The sequence below is a fragment of the Agelaius tricolor genome, unplaced genomic scaffold (assembly GCF_023055355.1).
Source record: "Agelaius tricolor isolate 1412-34295 unplaced genomic scaffold, bAgeTri1.0.p SCAF_3, whole genome shotgun sequence".
NCBI lineage: Eukaryota > Metazoa > Chordata > Aves > Passeriformes > Icteridae > Agelaius > Agelaius tricolor.
In genome coordinates this window covers 43,576,023-43,595,859 of record NW_027269263.1, presented here as the reverse complement: position 1 = coordinate 43,595,859, position 19,837 = coordinate 43,576,023, and the positions used below count along the sequence as shown (strand labels likewise).

At 42.1% G+C, this 19,837-nt stretch overlaps 1 protein-coding gene across 1 annotated transcript; it reads right to left on the bottom strand.

Annotated features, from left to right (window-relative positions):
* Positions 1-145: 145 nt before the first annotated feature.
* IFRD1 (interferon related developmental regulator 1) lies at positions 146-11,077 on the bottom strand. Its single transcript, XM_071423659.1, has 12 exons — positions 10,739-11,077; positions 9,234-9,338; positions 8,211-8,292; positions 7,667-7,791; positions 7,210-7,367; positions 5,837-5,887; positions 5,564-5,742; positions 5,352-5,460; positions 3,221-3,355; positions 2,402-2,530; positions 1,337-1,432; positions 146-833 (listed from the first exon to the last, which is right to left on the bottom strand). The coding sequence occupies exons 1-12, from the start codon at positions 10,782-10,784 to the stop codon at positions 744-746; spliced, it is 1,305 nt and encodes a 434-aa protein (XP_071279760.1). The 5' UTR covers positions 10,785-11,077; the 3' UTR covers positions 146-743.
* Between the last annotated feature and the right edge of the window lie 8,760 nt (positions 11,078-19,837).

Genomic DNA, 19,837 nt, shown 5'->3' with positions numbered 1-19,837 from the left:
TACTTGCATGTAGCACCTCCTGACACACTGAGAATACCCAAGCACATGTTTGAACCAGCAATTAAACAAAACCATCCCATTCAACCTTTAGGTTTTGTCAATGTTACAGTGTTTCATTAATGGAGAAATTGCTTTAACACAGAGAGCAGGCAGTGAGAAACATTTTTATTCCAAAAATTAAATTTTCAATTTCAGAACACAAGAATCTTACTTTCATTTTACATGGAGGCAAGTATTTATCATTCACTCCTTGATGGTCAGTGAAGTTACTGAACTTCACAGTCCTTGTCAGGATAAAGTTATACTTAGATAGGGATTTCTTGCCTGTCTACCACTGGAGTTTTAAAAAGTTACTAAAATAATTTCACACAAACATGGTCATCTTCTCATATTCTTACCAGAGGACTTGGTCAATGACTTTACCTTTATATAAAGAATCCAATCTGACACACAGCATTTGACTACAGTTATCCACCCCATTTAATGTATCAAGTTACAACATAATCGACCTTTGGAGCTAGTGGGGGGCTAAAGTATAGCATTATAATATATCCCTGCACCAAATGTTACATCAATCTATATACAATGTATATGAAACTAAGCAACAACATGCATTATATTTACAGACTATGTAACAAACCCATGCACAACTGCAAACTGACTACAGAAGTTAAAAAATTCATTTAAATGTTACAAATTTATTTGAATTATGAAAATTGAACCCCATTGAAAAGGGGTTCAATCTAAAAAAATTCCCCCACATCTGCTCTTTTATCACGACATTTACTTCTAGCCTTCGTCCGAGCCTTGAATGCTGCAGAGTTGTACAAGTGCTACAAAACAAAGAAAAAAGAATTACATACTGTCATAAGGTTTATGCCCTTCAGAGACTTTTCATGTTACAAAATAAATGAAAATATCCTTTTATTAATCTTTGAAGTAAACTGGTAGGCCTTCTCAAATTTATAGTACGTTATCTTTGCACTAAAGGCTAATCTGTGTGTGTATATGTGTGTATAGACAGACAGACTTTCCTGTTGGTCCCTCCCCAGAAAATACGTGTCTCTCAGAAGAGACCAAGTTTCACATGTGTGGAGTATGGATCTAGTACCCATCAGCAGCCACATCAACCTTGAGACCCCTTGGAAAAAACACAGAAGCAGACACATGCCCAGTGGAAAATTTAAGGGTCCACAGATGCATACAAGTAAGGCTGGGTTTCATTCAGGACCATATGAGGCACTCTTAGAACTACAGTGTAACAATGACAGCTTCTGAAGTGCAGGAGTAATTAGAGTAGGAAGTAAAGAAAATTGATTACAGTGCAATAACCTACCCTTTCAAAACGGGATATCTTCATTGTTTTAAGAGTTGCAGCATCCAGCATTACTGGTGGACCAAGCTCAAACACATTCCGAAGAAAGTCATTTGACTAAACAAGAAACACACCAAATGATTAGCTTCCCTTCTAATTATCAAGTCTCTAAAGTTGACTACTGTAAAATATTAAGTATTCCAGTAAGAAATACTAAGATTTGTGTCAAATTGCTGCTATCTTTTGCAATTAAGTCAAGAACACTTCCTCCTTCAACCAGAAAAAAGCCACCTTGAAAAGGCAGACAGCTCCTCCTGCCTCCTTTGATATTTTTGTCCCAGCGAGACACTGTTCTGTTCTACACAAAATCAGGCAGCTGAACAGACCTGTATGGTTTCACAACACACCAGTTTTAAAGTACCTATCTGTAAAAGTAGTACTTGAAAAAACTGAAAAACCCGCTACATGCCTGAGCTGCCTCAGTCACACAGAAATTCATTAACACAGGACTGAAGATTTTAACCCCAAGATTATCACAGCAATTTGGGAGCATATATTCCTAAACTACAGCTCCTGCTTCTGTTACATATGTAAACAGATGACTAGTAAACAAGCAGTTCCCCGAACAGAGATAAAGATTTATGACTTCTCTTGTGGAATGCTGTCACGATTGGGCTGCAAGCTGTGTTCATTATTTTTTATTAAAACTTTCCCTTTCTTTTACAGGTTTGAACAGGAAGGGTGGAGGCATGCAGTTTTATAGCAGCCAGACAACTATACCACTCTGCTGAAAGAGAGCATAAGGATTCAGGGAAAACCCTGAAGCTAAAAACATACTCAGCCTAAATTTCTTACTTCTTGGAGAAGTCGATTACTACGCTAGCACACCCAACTTACAACTCAAAAGCAGCTTATCCAGACAGCTGTAGCTCACTCTAATTAATTTTTTTAAGTGCTGTCTTTAACACCTCAAATGCAAGGCTCATCACCAAGTTCTACTCAGTATCTTGTAATTCAGGCTGAATTTCATCAAAGAAGCCAGACACAGAGGAACACAGGCTGAGCAAGTGTCAGAGAGCAGCTCACCTGCAAATGGTATTGCATCCCCGAGCCCAGAATCTCCTTGAAGGTCTCGTAAGTTTGTTTTTTAACCCAGCAGTCAATATACATGCGCTCAGGCCCAAACTTCACCATCTCTGTAGGGAAGTCGCGCTCCTATGCAAAAGTCAAAGGAAACAACATCTAAATTTTAATTTAAACAGTCTTTTGTACTAGGAATTTTATACATCTCAGTGAACTTTATTCTGACTGATAAATTTGGAACATCAAACCTTCCAAGTAACACAGTGTACGTACGCTAAAGATTGTACTTGTTCATAAAGCAGATGCACACCTACAGTCAAATCTCATGTAGAACTTTAAGCTAATATTCTTCATGATTACAAAGTTTTTAAAAAACAAACGCTCAACTTTCATCTTTAAAATTACTTTAGGAATTGGACTTATCGCCAGGAAAACCAGTTCCAAGTACAGAAGTCACCTTTAAGTCAGAATATAAGCCTCATTTAATCTCTACCTTACAGGTATTTGGGACAATGGAATGTAACAAGTGCTAATAGGTGACTCAGATCCTTCTACCGGCAGAATCCCAGAGGTGACTTCAAATTATGCCAATCCTTCTCCTTAGCTTCCACAATATTTAACTATTCCCAGTCTTTTTTCAACATTCCTGAAAAAAGCAGTTCTAGTCCACATATGTGATCTGACTACCAAATCTCACTTAAAATAGCTTTTTCCTGTTTCTTTCACTGAAACAGTAATTCTGTTTAATAATAAAATTGTTTTCACTGAATTGTACACTATATATTTTGAAGGTCTAGATTGTAACTAAGACAAAAGAATCACCTCAACAGCCCGCAGAACGTCTCTGAAGACAGATCGCTGCTTTCTTTTATCCACTTTGGCCCGGTGCTTGTTTCCATCAGTAGCCAGAGCTCTTAGTTTCTCTGTTAGAAGGTCCATATCTTCATAAAAGAAATCCTAGGTTACCAGAAAAAATGTTTTTTAGATTTTAGTTTATTTTATGGCCTTAGCCTTTTCCCCTACAGGTAAGAAAATGGATCTCTTTAAATTTTGGGCGTGTAGATCTCTACAACCTCTTACTTTTAATTAAAAAGACAGAGAGCACTTCTGCAGTTCCATTTGCAGCATTGAAACCAGCAAGAACAAAGTCACAGCACCCAGTTTACCAGGAAGGGCACTAACAAAGTCTGTTTGGTCAGCCATGTGACCCATACAGCTCCATCAGTGTGCATATACACCTGCCAACCTGTTCTACTCCAACTCCAGTAATTCCAAGGGATTAAAACTGCTAAACTGATCTGCTGAACCACTCCTGCCAACAAGCTGAGAGCACTTTCATGTTGTTATCACAAAATTCCTGCTGCTGGAGGCAAACTGTGAGACACCACTGGACTGAGAGTATGGAATATTTAGCTATAAGTCTTGTATGAAATGGGAAATTAGGAAGCTTTTTTTTTTAATGTTTAACAAAGCACTTTGAGTAAACTGCAAGAAACAGCTTTGTGTTATTCACTTTAATTAATTAATAGGTGCTTTATATATATAGAAATATTTTCTCCACTGCACTTAATTCAGCAGTAGTTCACCTGGACTAGTAAGAATGCATGCAAACTTACGTAAAAACAAGTTTTTGTGGCTTGTAGGTTTTTTTTAATCTGAATGTTTTGTCATATCAACTGACTAGAGTGAGCTTACTGCAAGCTTTCTGAAAGGAACTGGTCAAAGGCAAATACATCAAGTATTTTTAATCTGCACTGATTGTTGAGGATTCGATGAGAATAATCTGTAATGATTAAAGGGGCATTTCCTCAATGCAACAGCAGATATGTAGCGACTATTCTCATTTGTCAAAATATTTTAAGATTTTCATTACTTGCAGTTAGCTTGACCAAATAAAGGATCAAGTTTTGGTTTCCATTTACTTTTTTTTCTTTTAAAGTTGACTTCCATAGCCAAGAGACTCAAATCCACACTGCTTGCATTTATACAGAAGCCTTAACATTGTTTCATGTTATGCTGTGCTAGTGTGTCATGATTCCTGACTTAAATGGAGTTATCCTTTCACTTTAGGCAGCATTCTGGCAAAGCGCAGCAGCCTTGATTGAGCTGGGAGCCCTTCAGGCAACTCCCCCAAACTGTGCCATGCGTAAGCAGAGGGAGGCCGTTTCCTTCAGTGCTGTCAAGAAAAAAGTCTGAAAATTAATAAGGCATATTGAAGAACGTAAATGCAACTTTAGCTGTGGAAAGCTAATATTGAGCAGTTTGCACCTAAGCCTATTCAAAAGCAAACCCAAGAAATCTCACCAAATGAAGTATTACTGATATCTGTGTGAAATTTGTGCCAATTCTTTAAAAACCTCCCCCTTAAAATGACTGCCTAGTTCTTAACTCACTAAAATAGTCAAATGCTGCGAAACCATCATGCAGTACCAGTTATTCTTCTCAAGTTACCTAAGTAAAAATACTGAAAAAACAATACTTAAAGTCAACATGCTTTCTACCTGATGATAGATTTTAGCTGAGAGCAGAATTGTGCAGGCTGTGAATTACTCAAACTTGTCTGCATAAGCATTTGATGAGTGATCCTACTACAGTAAACAATACTGTTTCATTCTGGAATCTCTCTAGAGGTGTCTTTTTAAAATTTTATTTTAAAAGTGGGTGTTGGATTTAGATTTAAATCTTGCATTCCATATTTCTAGTTGCTATTAAGTAGCATTTGATGCATTTTGTTATATTGGCCCTGTTTTGCAATACAGAAATGTAATGTAAAAAATGATAGCTATGAATTATTGCTGTACCCACTTAGACTGGGGCAGACTCACTAGAAAGAACATAAACCATGGAATTATTTGCTACTTGTTGAGATCCAGGGTGGAGTGCAACACAGGTTAAGTAATTTGTCTCATCATTATCCCAATGAAAGAAGGTTTAGCTACTGACATCTACTTACAGCATCTGTTTCACGTGCCAGTTCAAACAGAAGTGCTAGTGTTTCTCCAGCAGCTATTCTCATGTTGAGATCATCACAAGACAGCAGGCTTGGAAGTTTATGCAAGTGCCTAAAAGGAGTAAATCATATTTCATTAAGACCTAAATTTTACTGACACTGTTTCATTGCATATAGAGTCATTACAAATTCTGGTTTCCAAGAGAGATACTCACATTTCAATTTTCTTCTTCACTTCATTCATTGGACAAATGGTCAACAACAATGTCCATGCCAAAAGAGCACTGACGTGAAGCACAGTATTATGGGTACTTGATACACCATTAGTGTCTCTATCCCGCTGATAGGCCTTCATGAAGATGTTTTCCAGGCATTCCATGGTAGAGTACAGCTCCTGTACAAGTGAAAAATACCATGGAAGTGGTTTAGGAGTCACACATTTTCATCTTGTCAGTTTATTACATTTGAAAGGTATCAATCATCCTCACCGTAATGTCATCGGTCACGATGAAACAGCAAATCCCTAAGCAGGTTGCACACTGGACACAAAAGAAAAAAAAAAGTGTCAGTATTTGACAATAATGTTACAGTTTCAAAGTTGGGACCTTTGAAATTTAACATCTGGAGCAACAGAAACTTGAGATAAAAACCTGAAGAGTCTAGAAGTCCCCAATCCTTAATTCACCTTCTTTGTAACACTTAGCTTTGTAACACTCCCAATTCCCACCTACTCTCAGGATGATTTTACAGCATTTGTTACTCACAAGCCTTCACTTTCCATGTATCATTATTTTTAAATAGCTTACAAAGCCCTTGAAAAAGCTCCATGTGGCGTTGTTTTCACCCAATGATTTTAAATCTCACTAGGACTTACAAGCAGAAATTATGCTGCTAATTATATGATATTTATTAACAGCTGTGGGAAATAGTTTCTCCTTCTGACCACTATTTCAATTAAATAGCATGGAAACTCTGCCCTTGAAAAGCCTTTCCTGGAACTTTTCAACTTCTCCTGCAGATCCGTTTCCTATGCCCCATATTCTAGTCCAGTTTCTCTTACAAAGAATAAAGAGGAAACCATTTGAAAGCGATGTTTGCACCAACCACACAGGCCCCAAACTACATTTGAACAGGACAAACTTTAGTAGCTTTTGTTTGAAGAAATAACTACTGTTGAACTGATACTACCTCTTTTTTGCAGCTGACAGTATTTGTTGTGCCATAGCTTGACTAGGAGTAGCCAGCCACATAATGATGAAGGAAAGTTGGAAAATATTAGCTGCATCTCTGAAGTTTAAGCAAAAGTAAAACTTCTGGCAAGTGCTTTGGACAATCTTTCCTCACTATTTCATGCATACTGCTGATGTATAGATGAGATGACCAGGCAAAAGTAACTTAAAAATACATTTGGTAGAATGGCTGTATTATTTATGTAGTTTCCACATGTGCTATTTGTGATTTTACCAAAAATAAATGTAAATGCTTAAGTAACATTCCTGTGCTGTTTAAGAATAAAATTAAATTTCAAGAATAAAATAAAATTAATACAGGAAGGATATATCACTCAGTAGGAAAATGTTTTCTAGGACCCCAACATCAGTCCCCAGAAGTAAGGAAGCTGCAATACAGTGAGTTCAGACACTTGACAAAGCAGTACATGTAACAGTTGAAAAAGAGAATCATGTTCAACTTTCAGGTGGAACTTTTTAAGCCAGTGAAAACTGCTATGCATCATTGAGGGTGCCTGTCAACATTATGAGTACACACTAGCGTGGTAACCTTTAGTCCTGGATTACACAACAGTGAGCTGGCCAGAAGCAGCCCTCTGTCCCTGCCTGGCAAATAAACATTTCATACTTACAGCCTGTCTGGCCTGGATACTGGCTGTTCCATCACAGACAATCTTCTTCAGAACTGGACCAAGGGTCTTAAAAATCTCCTCGCTTTCAATTCCTGACCCCATCTGCACACACAGAAGACAAGCCAGCCCAGCAGCTGCACACTGTTCATCGCTCTTACCTAGGGATTAATTAACACAGTGATGAGCAACCACCTTCTGCCCTGCCTGCCTCCTTTAATCTCTTAAAGATAATAGTCTGAAAGCATGTAAGTGGAAATTCAGAAACCAAGAGATAGAAGATAATTTCAGTTAATTTTCTAGGACAGTTAAAGTGTGACACCTGCATTTACAAAGTAATGTTACCTAAATTATTAAGCACTCTGTAAAGTACTAGAGAACATTCACAATCTTAACTTCTTTTAAACAATGTGCTATTTCATAGGGATTATTGCTTTCTAATACAATGCATGTTAATTACCTTTCTTTATGCAGCGCTCAATGCTATCAGTTAGGGTCATTCTCCTTTCCATGATAAATTCATATAGTATTTTAGAAGAAAATGCACTTTTCAGACTTTCAAGGGCTGCTTGTCTTGTCTTTGCACTGTTAGAAGAGAAAAGGAAGACCTGAAATCAGCACATATCAGCTAAACGTCCGCCCTTGCTTTATGGTGATTTATATTTGCCTACACCCAGTAGTAAGAGTAATCCACAGAAATACTATGAAGAAATTAAATGCTCTGAATTGCCTTCTTATTCATGGACAGCAAAATTTTGTTTGGAGACAGAGATCACAGCAGTATTGCTGGCCAGAAAGAAAGTCACTCTATTTCAATATATTAGAAAAGGAAAGTCTAACCCATCCTAAAAAATCAGTAGAACAAAAAAAAATTTTTTAGATCCAGAAGTTCTCCCCAGAATAAAAATCTCAGTAATTTATAAAAGAAGATTTGATGTGTATTTTCCTTATTAAATCAAGCAATAATATAATGTATGAATGTGTTTTTTCAAAGCAGACTATACCTCTTGTCCAATGTAAGATCAATAAATCCCTTCAACTTGTATTCTAAGTCTTCTTGAGTAGCTTCTTCATCAACTTCAGGCCCTAATCCAGAAGAAATAATTTAGTCCCACTGATACACATTTTATTAGCAGACACAGTAGTTCCAACACAATGCTTTTAACACTAATAAGGAAGCAGCCTAATATAGACAACACCTTCAGAATTGTTCAGTAACACAGCAGCATAATGGTGTTAAACCTACTACATCAGACTGTGCCCTAAAATACTTCCATAAAACTGGCCTAGTGATACATTTGTGCTGCTCCTAGATCTGCTTCTTACATAAATTTTCTCCATCTGGTGACCATCAGACAATCTTGTCAACACATTTTCCTCCAGTCCACTACATCTAGCCCTGGAGTACTGTGAGGTGCTCACAGCTGATGCAGTGAGTCAAAGCAGCCTGTCCCATATAGCATCAATTCAGACATCTCTGCAACAGGAGCTCAGTTAAGAGCAGCATGTACCCAAAAATGGCTCCTTGCTTATCCCCCTGCTTCAGGCTTTCAGGTCCCCTCCTCTCAACAAAATGACATTACAGTAGTCCAGGTTGCAAAGATGGTAAAGGAGACAAAGCACAAATCTAGCTCAAAACAGGCAAAATATGACTCTTCCCATCTTAAACTCTTCTGCAGTTCCTACTGCTTCAACTACCTCTTATGAAAATCCATGTCTTACAACTCACCTTAAAATTCTTATTGTCTCTATAGCAGTACTCCACATCTTATTGTCTCTATATCTACATTCTATTCTAGTAGAATAGAGCCTGATAGTTTCACAAGGCTCATGAAACCTGGAATATATATTTTTATATATATATATATAAACCAAACAAAAAAAACCAGCCACTGGATTAGCTATCACAGTGTTAATATAATGGCATTATTTCATTATTGCTACTTACAGTCTTCTACTTAAAACTACTACATCAGCTCAGGTTTTATGTTTTTAAAAGATGAATAGATATAAATAAAAGAATTTACCATCCTCAGTGAAGCTAGCAGGATCACTGAAGCCACTGCAGTGGCTCATGGTTTCAATTGAAGCATCTTCATCACTAAAAGGCTGCACATTTCTGGGCTGACCACCTTAAGCAAAGACGAATACAATAGTTTGGTTAATTCTCTCATACAGAAAAGGAAGATCTGAGCACCAGAAGTAGAACTGATCCCTCCCAGAGCAGATTTGCTTCCCCTGACCCAACCACAGAAAGAACATTTCCATCTGCTGGTTCCTTTACTCCCACTCTGAAGACTTTGTCAGCTCTGTTCTGGAAGATCATTTGTGAGCAGTGAGGAAGGCTCACCTAGTACTGGTCCAATTCCTACTCTAGAAATTGGATGAATTCCTACTGGAAATTTAGGATCTTTCTACAACTCCATGTTAATGCAGTTTTCTGTGACTATGCTTTAAAAATAGGTCTATGTTAATTTAACTGTTAGAATGAGCTATCTAAAAAAAACTGCCATGCAATCTTTATTTTAAAATTTTGAGGAACGTCAAGACAGTGTAAGTCAAACCTTTGGGCAAATATATATTACCCAGTTCAGTGCAGGATATATGGGATTAGGTTGCACACAGGGCTTACCAGCTTCAAACAGGCTTCCTGACTACCAAGACCCCAAAAAACTATTTTTATCTAGGCAGAATCACCTTTCAGTTGGATGAGTGCCCAAATGCTTTCCAATTAAGTTAGTCACACTCCGGAAGTTTTGCTACATCCACTTGTATCATTAACCATAACGCAAAAAAGCCCCACCAGACAATGCACGAGCGAACAAACTTGGAGGCTCATAGCTCTCACATGGCCACCTTCTTGCTGCTATCAAATAGGGATTCAACAGAAGTGGCAAGAACGACAGCAAGCCCTCCACAAACTAAAATAAGAGCAGTGGCAGAAACACCCTATAAATTGCTCACTTCCTGAAAATTGGTATTAGAAACCAATGCTACACACAGCTATGCCAGCCTGAAGGGCAATTTCTCACCACCCCACAAAACCTCCGTTCTACCCCAAGTATGAACATCTTAGACACGCACATTCTGCATTTGTTTATTTTATAACATCCTACTTTAGTCTAGAAAAATGATTCTTTTCTTTAAAGACACAGCAGCCTTCCGGGCACGACACGGTGACACACAGCCGCTGCAGCTGCCGGTGGTGCAGCGGGCGGACCCGCGGCCGAGCCGCCGCTGCCCCGGGCCGCTCCCGCCGCCGCCAGCGCGGCCGCGCCCGCCGGCCCCGGCTCCCCAGCGCATGCGCGCAGCGGCGTGAGGTGGCGGTTTCAGGGACGGCTCCTGTCACCCGCCCGGCCCCGGCCCGGCCAGCGAGAGCCCCGCGGCCGCGCCCGCCCGCCCGTCCGTCCTGCTGCCCACCCACCGCCCGCGGGGAGGCGGGGCACGGCCGGGCAGCGCGGCCCTGTTCCCGCGGCCACGGGAAACGCCGTCTGGACCGCGCGCCCCTACCCGCCGGCCCAGCCGCACTCACCGGCTCCGCGCTGGTGGTTGCTCCCCCGCTTCTTAGGCTTGGGCATGGTCGCAGCGGCGCTCGGCTCGGCTCCCGCGGCCCCTCTCCGGGTCTCGGTCTCCCTACTCCCCCCCGCCCGGGAATCAGCGACAATCAGCCGATAGAAGAGCAGGAGCGCTTTTTACTCCAACGCCTCTGCGAGGCTGACTTCTCGGGCCGGGGCAGCGGGGGTGATTGGCGAGAGCAGGCGGAGGGCGAACCGGCGGTAAAGGCAGAAATCCCCGTGGAGGCCCGTGAGCGGAGTCGATGCATCTTTCTCCTCTCAGACACCCGGGGCTAAAGGCGCGGAGGGGGCGCCGGAGCCGCTTTTATAGCCCCACTGGGCTGCGGGGGCGGAGCCCCGCGCCGTTGCAGCCAATGGCCGGGCGTTGCGACGGTGGGCCGCTGACTCAGCGGCGCGAGCTCGTGACGCGCGAGCGCCGCTGCCCAGTGGCGGGGTTGAGACGTCAGCGGCGCCTCGCGCGTCGCGCCGCGGTGCACGCTGGGAGTGGCGGCCCCGGCGCCAGCCCAGGGGCGGTGCTGGGGGCGCCTGAGGCCGCGCGGGGTGGGGGACAAAGCGCGCCCGCCGTGCCCGGCTGCTCCCTCCGTGTCCCTCCGTGCCGGCTGGGCTCGGCTCGGCTCGGCTCGGCTCGGCTTTCGGCCCGCGCCATGTGCGCCGCTGGCTGTGGGAAGGGCAGGCTCGGCTGGGCCGTGTGCAGCTCTGTGGGTGTGCGGGGCTGCCGCGGCACTGCCCGCCATGTAGGCAGGGAATGCCGGAAGGGTTCACAGAATCACACAACGGTTTGGTTTGGCAAGGACCTCTGGTGATCCTCCAGTCCAACCCCCTGCCAAGGCAGGGTCACCTGGAATAGGTAGCACAGGAACGTTTCCAGGTGCGTTTGAATGTCCCCAGAAAGGAGAATCCACGATCTCCCTGGGCAGCCTGTGCCAGTGCTCTGCCACTGTAAAGTTCTTCCTCGTGTTGAGAGGGAACTTCTTGTGTGTCGGTGCATGGACACTGCTCGTCATCCTGTCACTGGGCACCTCTGGACAGAGTCTGGCACCATGCTCTTGGCACCCACCTTTGAGATACTGACGTGTTAATGTGATCCCCTCACAGTGGTCTCTAGACTAAACAGGCCCAGCTGCTGCAGTCTCTCTTCATAAAAGAGATGCTCCAAATGATCTTTGTGGGCCTCCACTGGACCCTCTCCAGTGGCTCCTTGTCTTTCTTGTACTGAGGAGCCCAGAACCACAGTGTGGTTTCTCACTTAAAAACAGATATGCTGGATAGATGCCTTACTCCTTCATAGCAGGTTTTCTTCCAATGCAGAGAAGAGTTTTGTCAATTACATCTTCCAATGTAGAGGCTTGTATTTTATGTTTTTTAATTCAAAAATAATTTTTCTATGTTCTTTGCTGGACATCAGATAAATAGCTAAATAAATTAATAGAAATACAATAGCTGCTGTCCACCAAACAGAGATTGGTTTATGTTTCTGAGCTCTGAACGTTTGCAAATGTTCGCTGATAGGTCGTATCAGATCTGCAGTGTTTGAGGAAGGCAAGGCAGTTTTGCAGAACTTGCTGAAAGGTTACATAAGACACAGTTGTGATTACACTGTTTAAATTCTGTTGTGTACAAAACGTATTCACACTGACTTCCAGAAAGGCAAACTTCCACAACAATTGCCTGTATATGCCAGATGAAAAACAAAGGAGTTAGTGACCCATTTGTGCATGCTGGATCGGGAAATGCTGGAAGTGTCTGTTTCTAGTAAATGGTAGCTGGCTGTACCTGAGTCCAATGTTTTCCATTGCTGTGCAGTGTGAGACTGCTGGTGAACAATTCCCTGGGTGTGGAAGGTTCAAATCCCTGGAAAGGCTTAGCCAGATCTTTTAGCATCCTGTTTAAGAAGAGCAGAGACAGACATCAGTATGTACTGCATCTATACAGGACAACACATGAATGTCTCAAGGGCACTAGTTTTTCTCCCTCAGGATGAAATGTTAGAGCAAAGGACAGCTTTCCAGGCAAGTTGGCAAAGGAGTAGCAATTAAATGCAGAAGGCAAAAGCTGCTCTTGGGTACACAAGGCATTATTAGAACAAGGGAGCAGCACTGGGCACACTACAACATCCAATAGGAGCCAAGCAAGTATGGTGGGAGTATTTGAGCTGTGAGATGCCAACACCTCGAGTGAGAGCAGCCATGTCCTGGCAATTTCCTCTATGTTGTATGTTCTCGTAATATGCAGATTGATTTTGGGGTGCAGGCTGACTGGCCTCAACAGAATTGAAATTTCTGCCTTCCAGCTTATAGCCCTGTCTCACAACTGCTGTCTGAGGCTGCCAGCAAGGATTTAGTTTAATGCTGAAATCCTGGCAGGTGTCACAGTCTGAATAATGTGCCAAACTGTGCGTGTCCCTGTGGCAGCTCAGGAGTGCTACCTCACGGTGGAGTTGGAGGAGTTAAGTGTCGTAGCCCTTGTATACTTGAAGATGGTCCTGCCAGGAGAGGTGGAGCTAGTGCCCTGGAGAGAGAGAGGAGAGAATGCTGCAGATGAGGTGGGAAAATCAACAGCTAAAATATGAAATGCTGTTGCTAGATTTAGACAACTAGAATAAATTACAAAAGGTGACAACTTGTGACTCCTTTGGGTTTGTGGCCATTTTGCATTTGCTTGGGCTTTTGAAATATGATGTCTTCAGGTTACTGAGATTCCCTGATTATTTGACCAAGAGTTAAGTGAGGTCACATAAGAGGAGTTGTGTATCACTGCTTAGTTTTGCTGTCTGTCTGTGACAGAACACACTCTTTGTCTTGATTGCTGACTTCTTGCCCACTCTCCTGATTTATCCTATTGGCAGGAATGCATGGCGCCAGTAGGCTGGCTCAAGGCAGCTTTCTAACAAAAATCTTTGGCTAAAAGGAGAGTCACATGGTGTCTGCAATCCATGTTCCTATTGTCTGGCTTGTGCTAGAACTACTGGTGTCAGGAGTGTCACAGTCCCAGAGGCACCAGCGATACCAGTGGTAGGTGAGAGGTGACATCCTTTGGAGAAGAGTGTTTTATGGAGTAGCAAGGCAAGCTGGGAGTGGAGGGTGACAATAAGGCATGCATGACAGTGGCTTTACTAACAAGTACCATAGCACCCAAACAAGAATAGCAAAGCAATTCTGGTGGTGGCTAGAAGTTCAGCCAAGAGTACAGATCACCAGTAACCATCCCAGTGAACACAGTGACAAGAAAATCTGAGGTCAAGCCAGAAAAGCTAAGCCAGTGAGTCAGGGTCAGAATGAGGTTCAGTGGCAATAACCAGGACCAACCAGCCACCAGTCTGGTCATCGTTAGACAAGCCCACAGTGATGGGAGGGATCCAAGATCATCTCAGGTGGGTCAGGGTCTGGATCAGTGTGTGTGGCCAGGCACAGTCATACCTGTAACATAGCTGAGGCAAGGACTGAGGGAGAGTGCTTCAGTGTAGGCACAGCTCTTGAGCAAAGGAGGTGGCCCTCAATTCTCATAGCTCTTTTTCACACAGCACTCTAATCCAAGGTCACTCAGCTGCACCATGACAGAGCTGCCTTTGAGCATAGGCAGCTTAATGCTGACTAAGCCCCCAGGAAAAGGTCTAATTAAGAACTTCACCCCAGCTGAGGGACGTATACATGTGACTGACTCAGTTTATGTGGCTTAGTATTTGTGTGCCAGAGTTTATTTTGAAGACATGTAAACCATCATAATTTATGACCAGCTGGAGGCATGGCCAGGCATACTCTCTATACACTATTAAATGTTGTAAAAAATTCAGAATTGAGGGAAACATATGGATCCTTGATTCATATGGGTGTATTTGCCTCCTCTTTTGACACAATGCTGCTGTTAACTTGGCATACAAAATTCTTTGGATTTTCTTTTTCCTTTCTACTGGGCCTTAAGACATGACTGTCTTTGAACTCAGAAGAGGATCCCAGGCTCATCCAAACTTGGAAAATGAGCCATGCTAAGGCATTCCCTGAAAAAATATTGCAAAATGCCTGTGTTTTTAGTGACATACTAGGATTGACAAGCCTTCAGACTGTGTGCCTCAAAGCAGTGCTGTGGTCCTCTCTCTGGAACACTTAATGCTACAAATGCTGTCAGCACTGACATGTAGTCACACTGCTGAAAATAAATTGCCTATGATAAATTACAACCACAGCCCCCTCAATTCCAGCTACAGTTGCTACAGTGGAATGCTTGCTTGGGGGTGGACTTGACTCTGCAGGCAGAAGGAATTCACTCACTTCCTTTGCATAGGTAGGGCACCCAGTCTTGTGTCTTGGGAGAAAAAATAAGATTTAAAAGGGAAAGCTCATGTCAGGTTGTCACTGGGAAGGTGCTCAGATGAATGCATGTACTTCCAGGTGTACATGCAAGACGTATCTGATCAGTTCTTGCAGAACTCCTCTTATTTCTGAGGTAGGGATTGCAAGTGACATGAATTTTTAGTGTGCAGCAGTAGCCAAGAGGTGCATATGGGAGGTAAGCAGTTCCTGATATAATATTTCAGGAGTATTACACTGTAGCAAAAAATACAAACCACCTGTGTTGGAAGTCCTCTCAGATTTACATTACTTATCGCTTGTCTTCTTGCTTATGTTTTGGAAGCCTGACCAGTTGTGGTCCAAGCACATCCAAGAGCCCCAAGAATAAAATAAATGTGACGACAGGCTCACTACTAGAGTTACTATTATTAGTTCCTGAGGGAGTTTTGGTCTTAGCTGACGGATTAACTTCAGACATTGAGGAAAGCTCATGATGTCTATAGGTGGCTGAAGTCCAAAGCTGAAAGGTGCAGGCACACAGTTTGTGGTGACTGGGAGTGGGGCTGCAGCACAGCCTCATCCCCAATGGGTACAGCTGTGAAAAGCAGATGAGCAGCACTGAAAGCCATGAGCCATGGAGTGCCCAGGTGCACTGACCAACACCAAAGGGAACAGAGGGCACACAGGTGCAATCTATGAGGGGTACAAAAGGTTGGGCTAAAGGGCAAGTAGGGTATCTGCTTGAAGCCTTCTGAAGTGATGATACTCTCTATGGGCTGATGCTTAAAGCCTTCTGAAATTGTATGGTGATACTCTGTGTATTGTGCCTGTCTTAACTGCAACATATGCTGTGATAGTAAGGTGGCATAAAACCAGCTCACACCTTTTTCCCCTAATTTCAGCAGCCCTGGGTGTATGGACACACAGAAGACATTTTGAAGGGAGAAGAAAGCAGTCAGGAATGAAGTTCAATTATTTATGGTGAGCAGATGGATTTAGAAAGTCTGCCTGCTGAGACAGAGACATGACTGTGCAAATCAGGTAAGTGCTTAGTGGTCACAGATAAATCCTCTCCACAGCCTTGGTACTGTTCATACCATATGTATGGTGCTAGAGATATATTGCACTCAAATTTACAATCCTTTCTAATTTAACAATTTCTGCAATAGGGTATGTGTAAACTTTATGAAACACTGGATATTTATACAGCTGAGCACATCCTCAGTGGCACGCTACCCTCTCTTTCCTGGCAGAGGGTTTTCAGCTGCCTTTATAATCCCGATATTTTGTCTCTTTTTATCTAGATTATACTGATACTTACCTCTATTTTCTGAGCCAGATTCTTTGCTCCATATATATGATTTATTCATGCTAAGCTTTCTTGGATCTCAGTAAGAATTTTTCCTGGTAAGTCATGAAGAAACAATGCATACTTAGGCTCTCTGGTATATATGCTGTTATTAATTTCATGTCTAAATTTGGTTACCTGAACTTTGACTGTCTCTGCCAATAGCAACTGACCAAAAACATTATCCTTAACAGTAACAGTGTTACAGAGTAACTGTGAGCCCATGGAAAAAGAAAGATAAGACTGACAAACATAAAGCCCTTGCAAACATTTTGCAATAGCTAATAAGATTTTGTTGAAATAAGGATTACCGCTTTTTTTTTTTTTTTACAAAAAACGTACATGACTCTGTGTTTGGCTCTAGCTTATTGTTTCTTGTGGGGCAAGCTGTAACAAACAAATGACTTTGAATAATGAATGTAATTGCTATTGTAAAACTGTTGTAAGGTTGTGTATTTGCTCCTCTTAAGGCCTTGTGTGTTGTCAGTTTGTGTCTTGCTTCACTTGGTTCTCTGTCTTTTGCAAAATTTGGTTTCCTAATATCAACCACTAAATTCATGCTAAGAATTACCTAGAAAAGCCAGCTACCTTCTACTATTCTGAAATTAAATATATATGTAGTTTTAGACACAGGCTTAGATTTAAGCATAAATTTCAAAATTACTTTCATCCTTTCAAATTATTTAATATACCCAGGTTGCCTAGAATGAGGGGACTGTGACACAGCTGTTCTGCAGCATGCAATAAAATAATCAGCAGTATACATCTTGCTTCTTTTAGCACACACTACTATTGCATTACAATGCTGTTGACCCAACTGGTTAGCCAATATCAGTGTAGGAGAATCTGATATTTCTCTGTTTCTGCCACATTGTTTTTTGTCAATGTGCAGAGAGGGTAATTCCATTGGAAACCAGGAAGAATCAAATAATAGGAGACAATGCTCTAGTCTCATTTCTACCAATGCTCCTGCCCAAATCCTCCTATGCTTACACTCCCATGTCCTCTTCTCTCCGTTTGCCAGGCCCTTGGCTGTGCTCTCCCACCCTGTTGGCAATACACAGCTGTGATCAATACTCCATGTTTGTATTTGCTGGGGCACTTTTAACTGCATGGGTCAAGCACTTCAGGCTTGTGCATGGAGCTGGTCCATGCACAATGAGTTTCCATTGCTGCAACAGCCATAAACTCCAAAGACACTAACTTGCCATCAGTTGTACACCCTACTGCACACGCTGCCTGCGCCAGTGACAACTGGGAGCATGCTGATAGCATTTCTGTTCCTTCCAAACAGCACCTTGCCATGCATTTGCCCATCACTTAGGAGAGCTGACCTTCCTTGCCTTGGGCAGCAAGCATTTTGCTCAGTTTGCTGGGTGTAGGTCAGTTGCTCAGCTGTAGTTGTTTTTTGTTTTGGTCTGGTCCCAGGAAACAGATTTTTCTGTCCTTCCCCTTGATGCAGATGGAGAAAGGCAAGGCAGCAACACCTTATAATAATCAAAACACATGTAATTTTACAAGTCCCTTTTATGCCAGCCTAAAGGATTAGTCCTATTTGTATTCAAAACAAAAAGTCCAAATAAAACAGCATAGGAAAACAGATGAGACAGGAACTTTCTGTATCTGCCAGTCCAAATGTTTGCTCTTTCAGGTATGTCCATCATGTAACCTCTTAAATGAACACATTCAGCTGCATTTTAATTCTAGGCAAGTATCTTATTCCCCCCATCTACATATGGAAAGCTATTTCCAAAGATAAGCCTTCTGTTTATCAGAAAAATTTATTTGTGCCTAGCATATATCAGCTTGTCTTGCTGCTAAACCTCACCTTGACCTCTTCTGTGATGTTTGCACTTCTGTGAGCAGCTGGTTTCTTTTTGACCCTCTGTTTTTCAGGGTGTTATGCACATTCCCCGGAGCAATATGCTTCCTTTGTAGTTAGAGTATTTAAATAAATCATCTCATTTAGAAGCCAAGTCAGAACTTAGGTAGGCTGAATGACTGGAGGTGACCATCTCTTTCCATTGACTACAGGAGACCTTGGTCACTGTGCTCCAATTTTATATGTCTTTTGTGAAGTGCCTGAAATTGGGCAGCATGAATCTGGGCTGCAGTGCTGTTGTTTGTTGTCTCCTGACTGGACTTGAAGTTTTTCTGCACTGGTTCCCATGGCAATTCTTCTTTCTTGAACATTGATGACCAGTATTCCAAATGAATTCTCTTAAGTGTCATTGATAGCTTTCCCATCTCTCTGTCCATTGGAAGTACCCTGTGTGAAATAGTTTGCCATTATGTTTATTTTAAACAGGCCTGAAATTTGTATTGTATTTCCTTCCTCCCTCCCCATGATGTAGAGTTCATTATCACCCTAGCTGACACCTGAAATGCTTTTAAATCCTGGAATCCCTGACGTTTCACCATGGGTTATTAATTCTTACTTTATTTCTGTCATCATGCACTTCCTAGTCAATTCTTCCTAGGCAGTATTTAAAAGCTCCTTTATAAAGGTACCACCTTCCAATTTACATGGCAATTTTTAGTTCCATTAACAATCCCTTGTTTCTGGTGTCCTGGTAATTAGTGGGAGCATTAGGCTGCTTCCTCTGAAGAGCAAGAAATTCCTGTCAGAAGTCCACATTTTTGCATAGCTGCATAGTCACCCACTTGTTGCTTATACATTTGCCAGGCTGCCCAAATAACGAGTATTGAAAGGTGTTGTTTCTTAATCATATTTCTGTTCTTGAAATGGAGGGAAACAATAAGGCCCTTACCATCTACCATGTAATTGCAGTTCTTTTTTCCATTCCATCATTGGCAACTGCTGCTTATTTGAAAGATTATTATTTAATTGCTGCTTATATGAAAGTGATTTCTCACTGCAAGTCACACTGATGCTGTGGGGACCTGCTGAAGCTTATGTTCCACATTCTGAATGATATGCAGACTTCGTGCTTCTCTTTGCACTGAAAATTGAAAATATGAAGAGTGGTTCATTGTTGGAGAGAAAAGGTTGTTTCAGCTGCTGGCTTACAGAGAGCTGATTAAGCAAGATAGGGAGAGACTTGTCAAGGGTCATTTCCAAGGAAGGGAGAGCTGGTCTTTTTCTGTGGTATCAAAACAGATGGTTGCTACATGGCTTTTGTTCTACCAAAGTCAAAGCATGGAAGTATCAGGCTGTATGCCTTATGGTTACCTCAAGATCAAAATCCTGGCACATCCCATATACTTCTGTATTTCTGCCTTTCTCTTCCCCACAGGATGACTGTGTGACTCTCATCTCATCTCTCTATTCACTGTCTCAAAGCTCTCCCTCCATGTGGGAGGCCTTGTCTCCCACATGCATCTGGGTGCACTTTTCCTTCCTCAAGTGATTCAGTGTCCCTTGTATCCTCTTCCCTCAGAATGGTCACCATGAGTCTCCT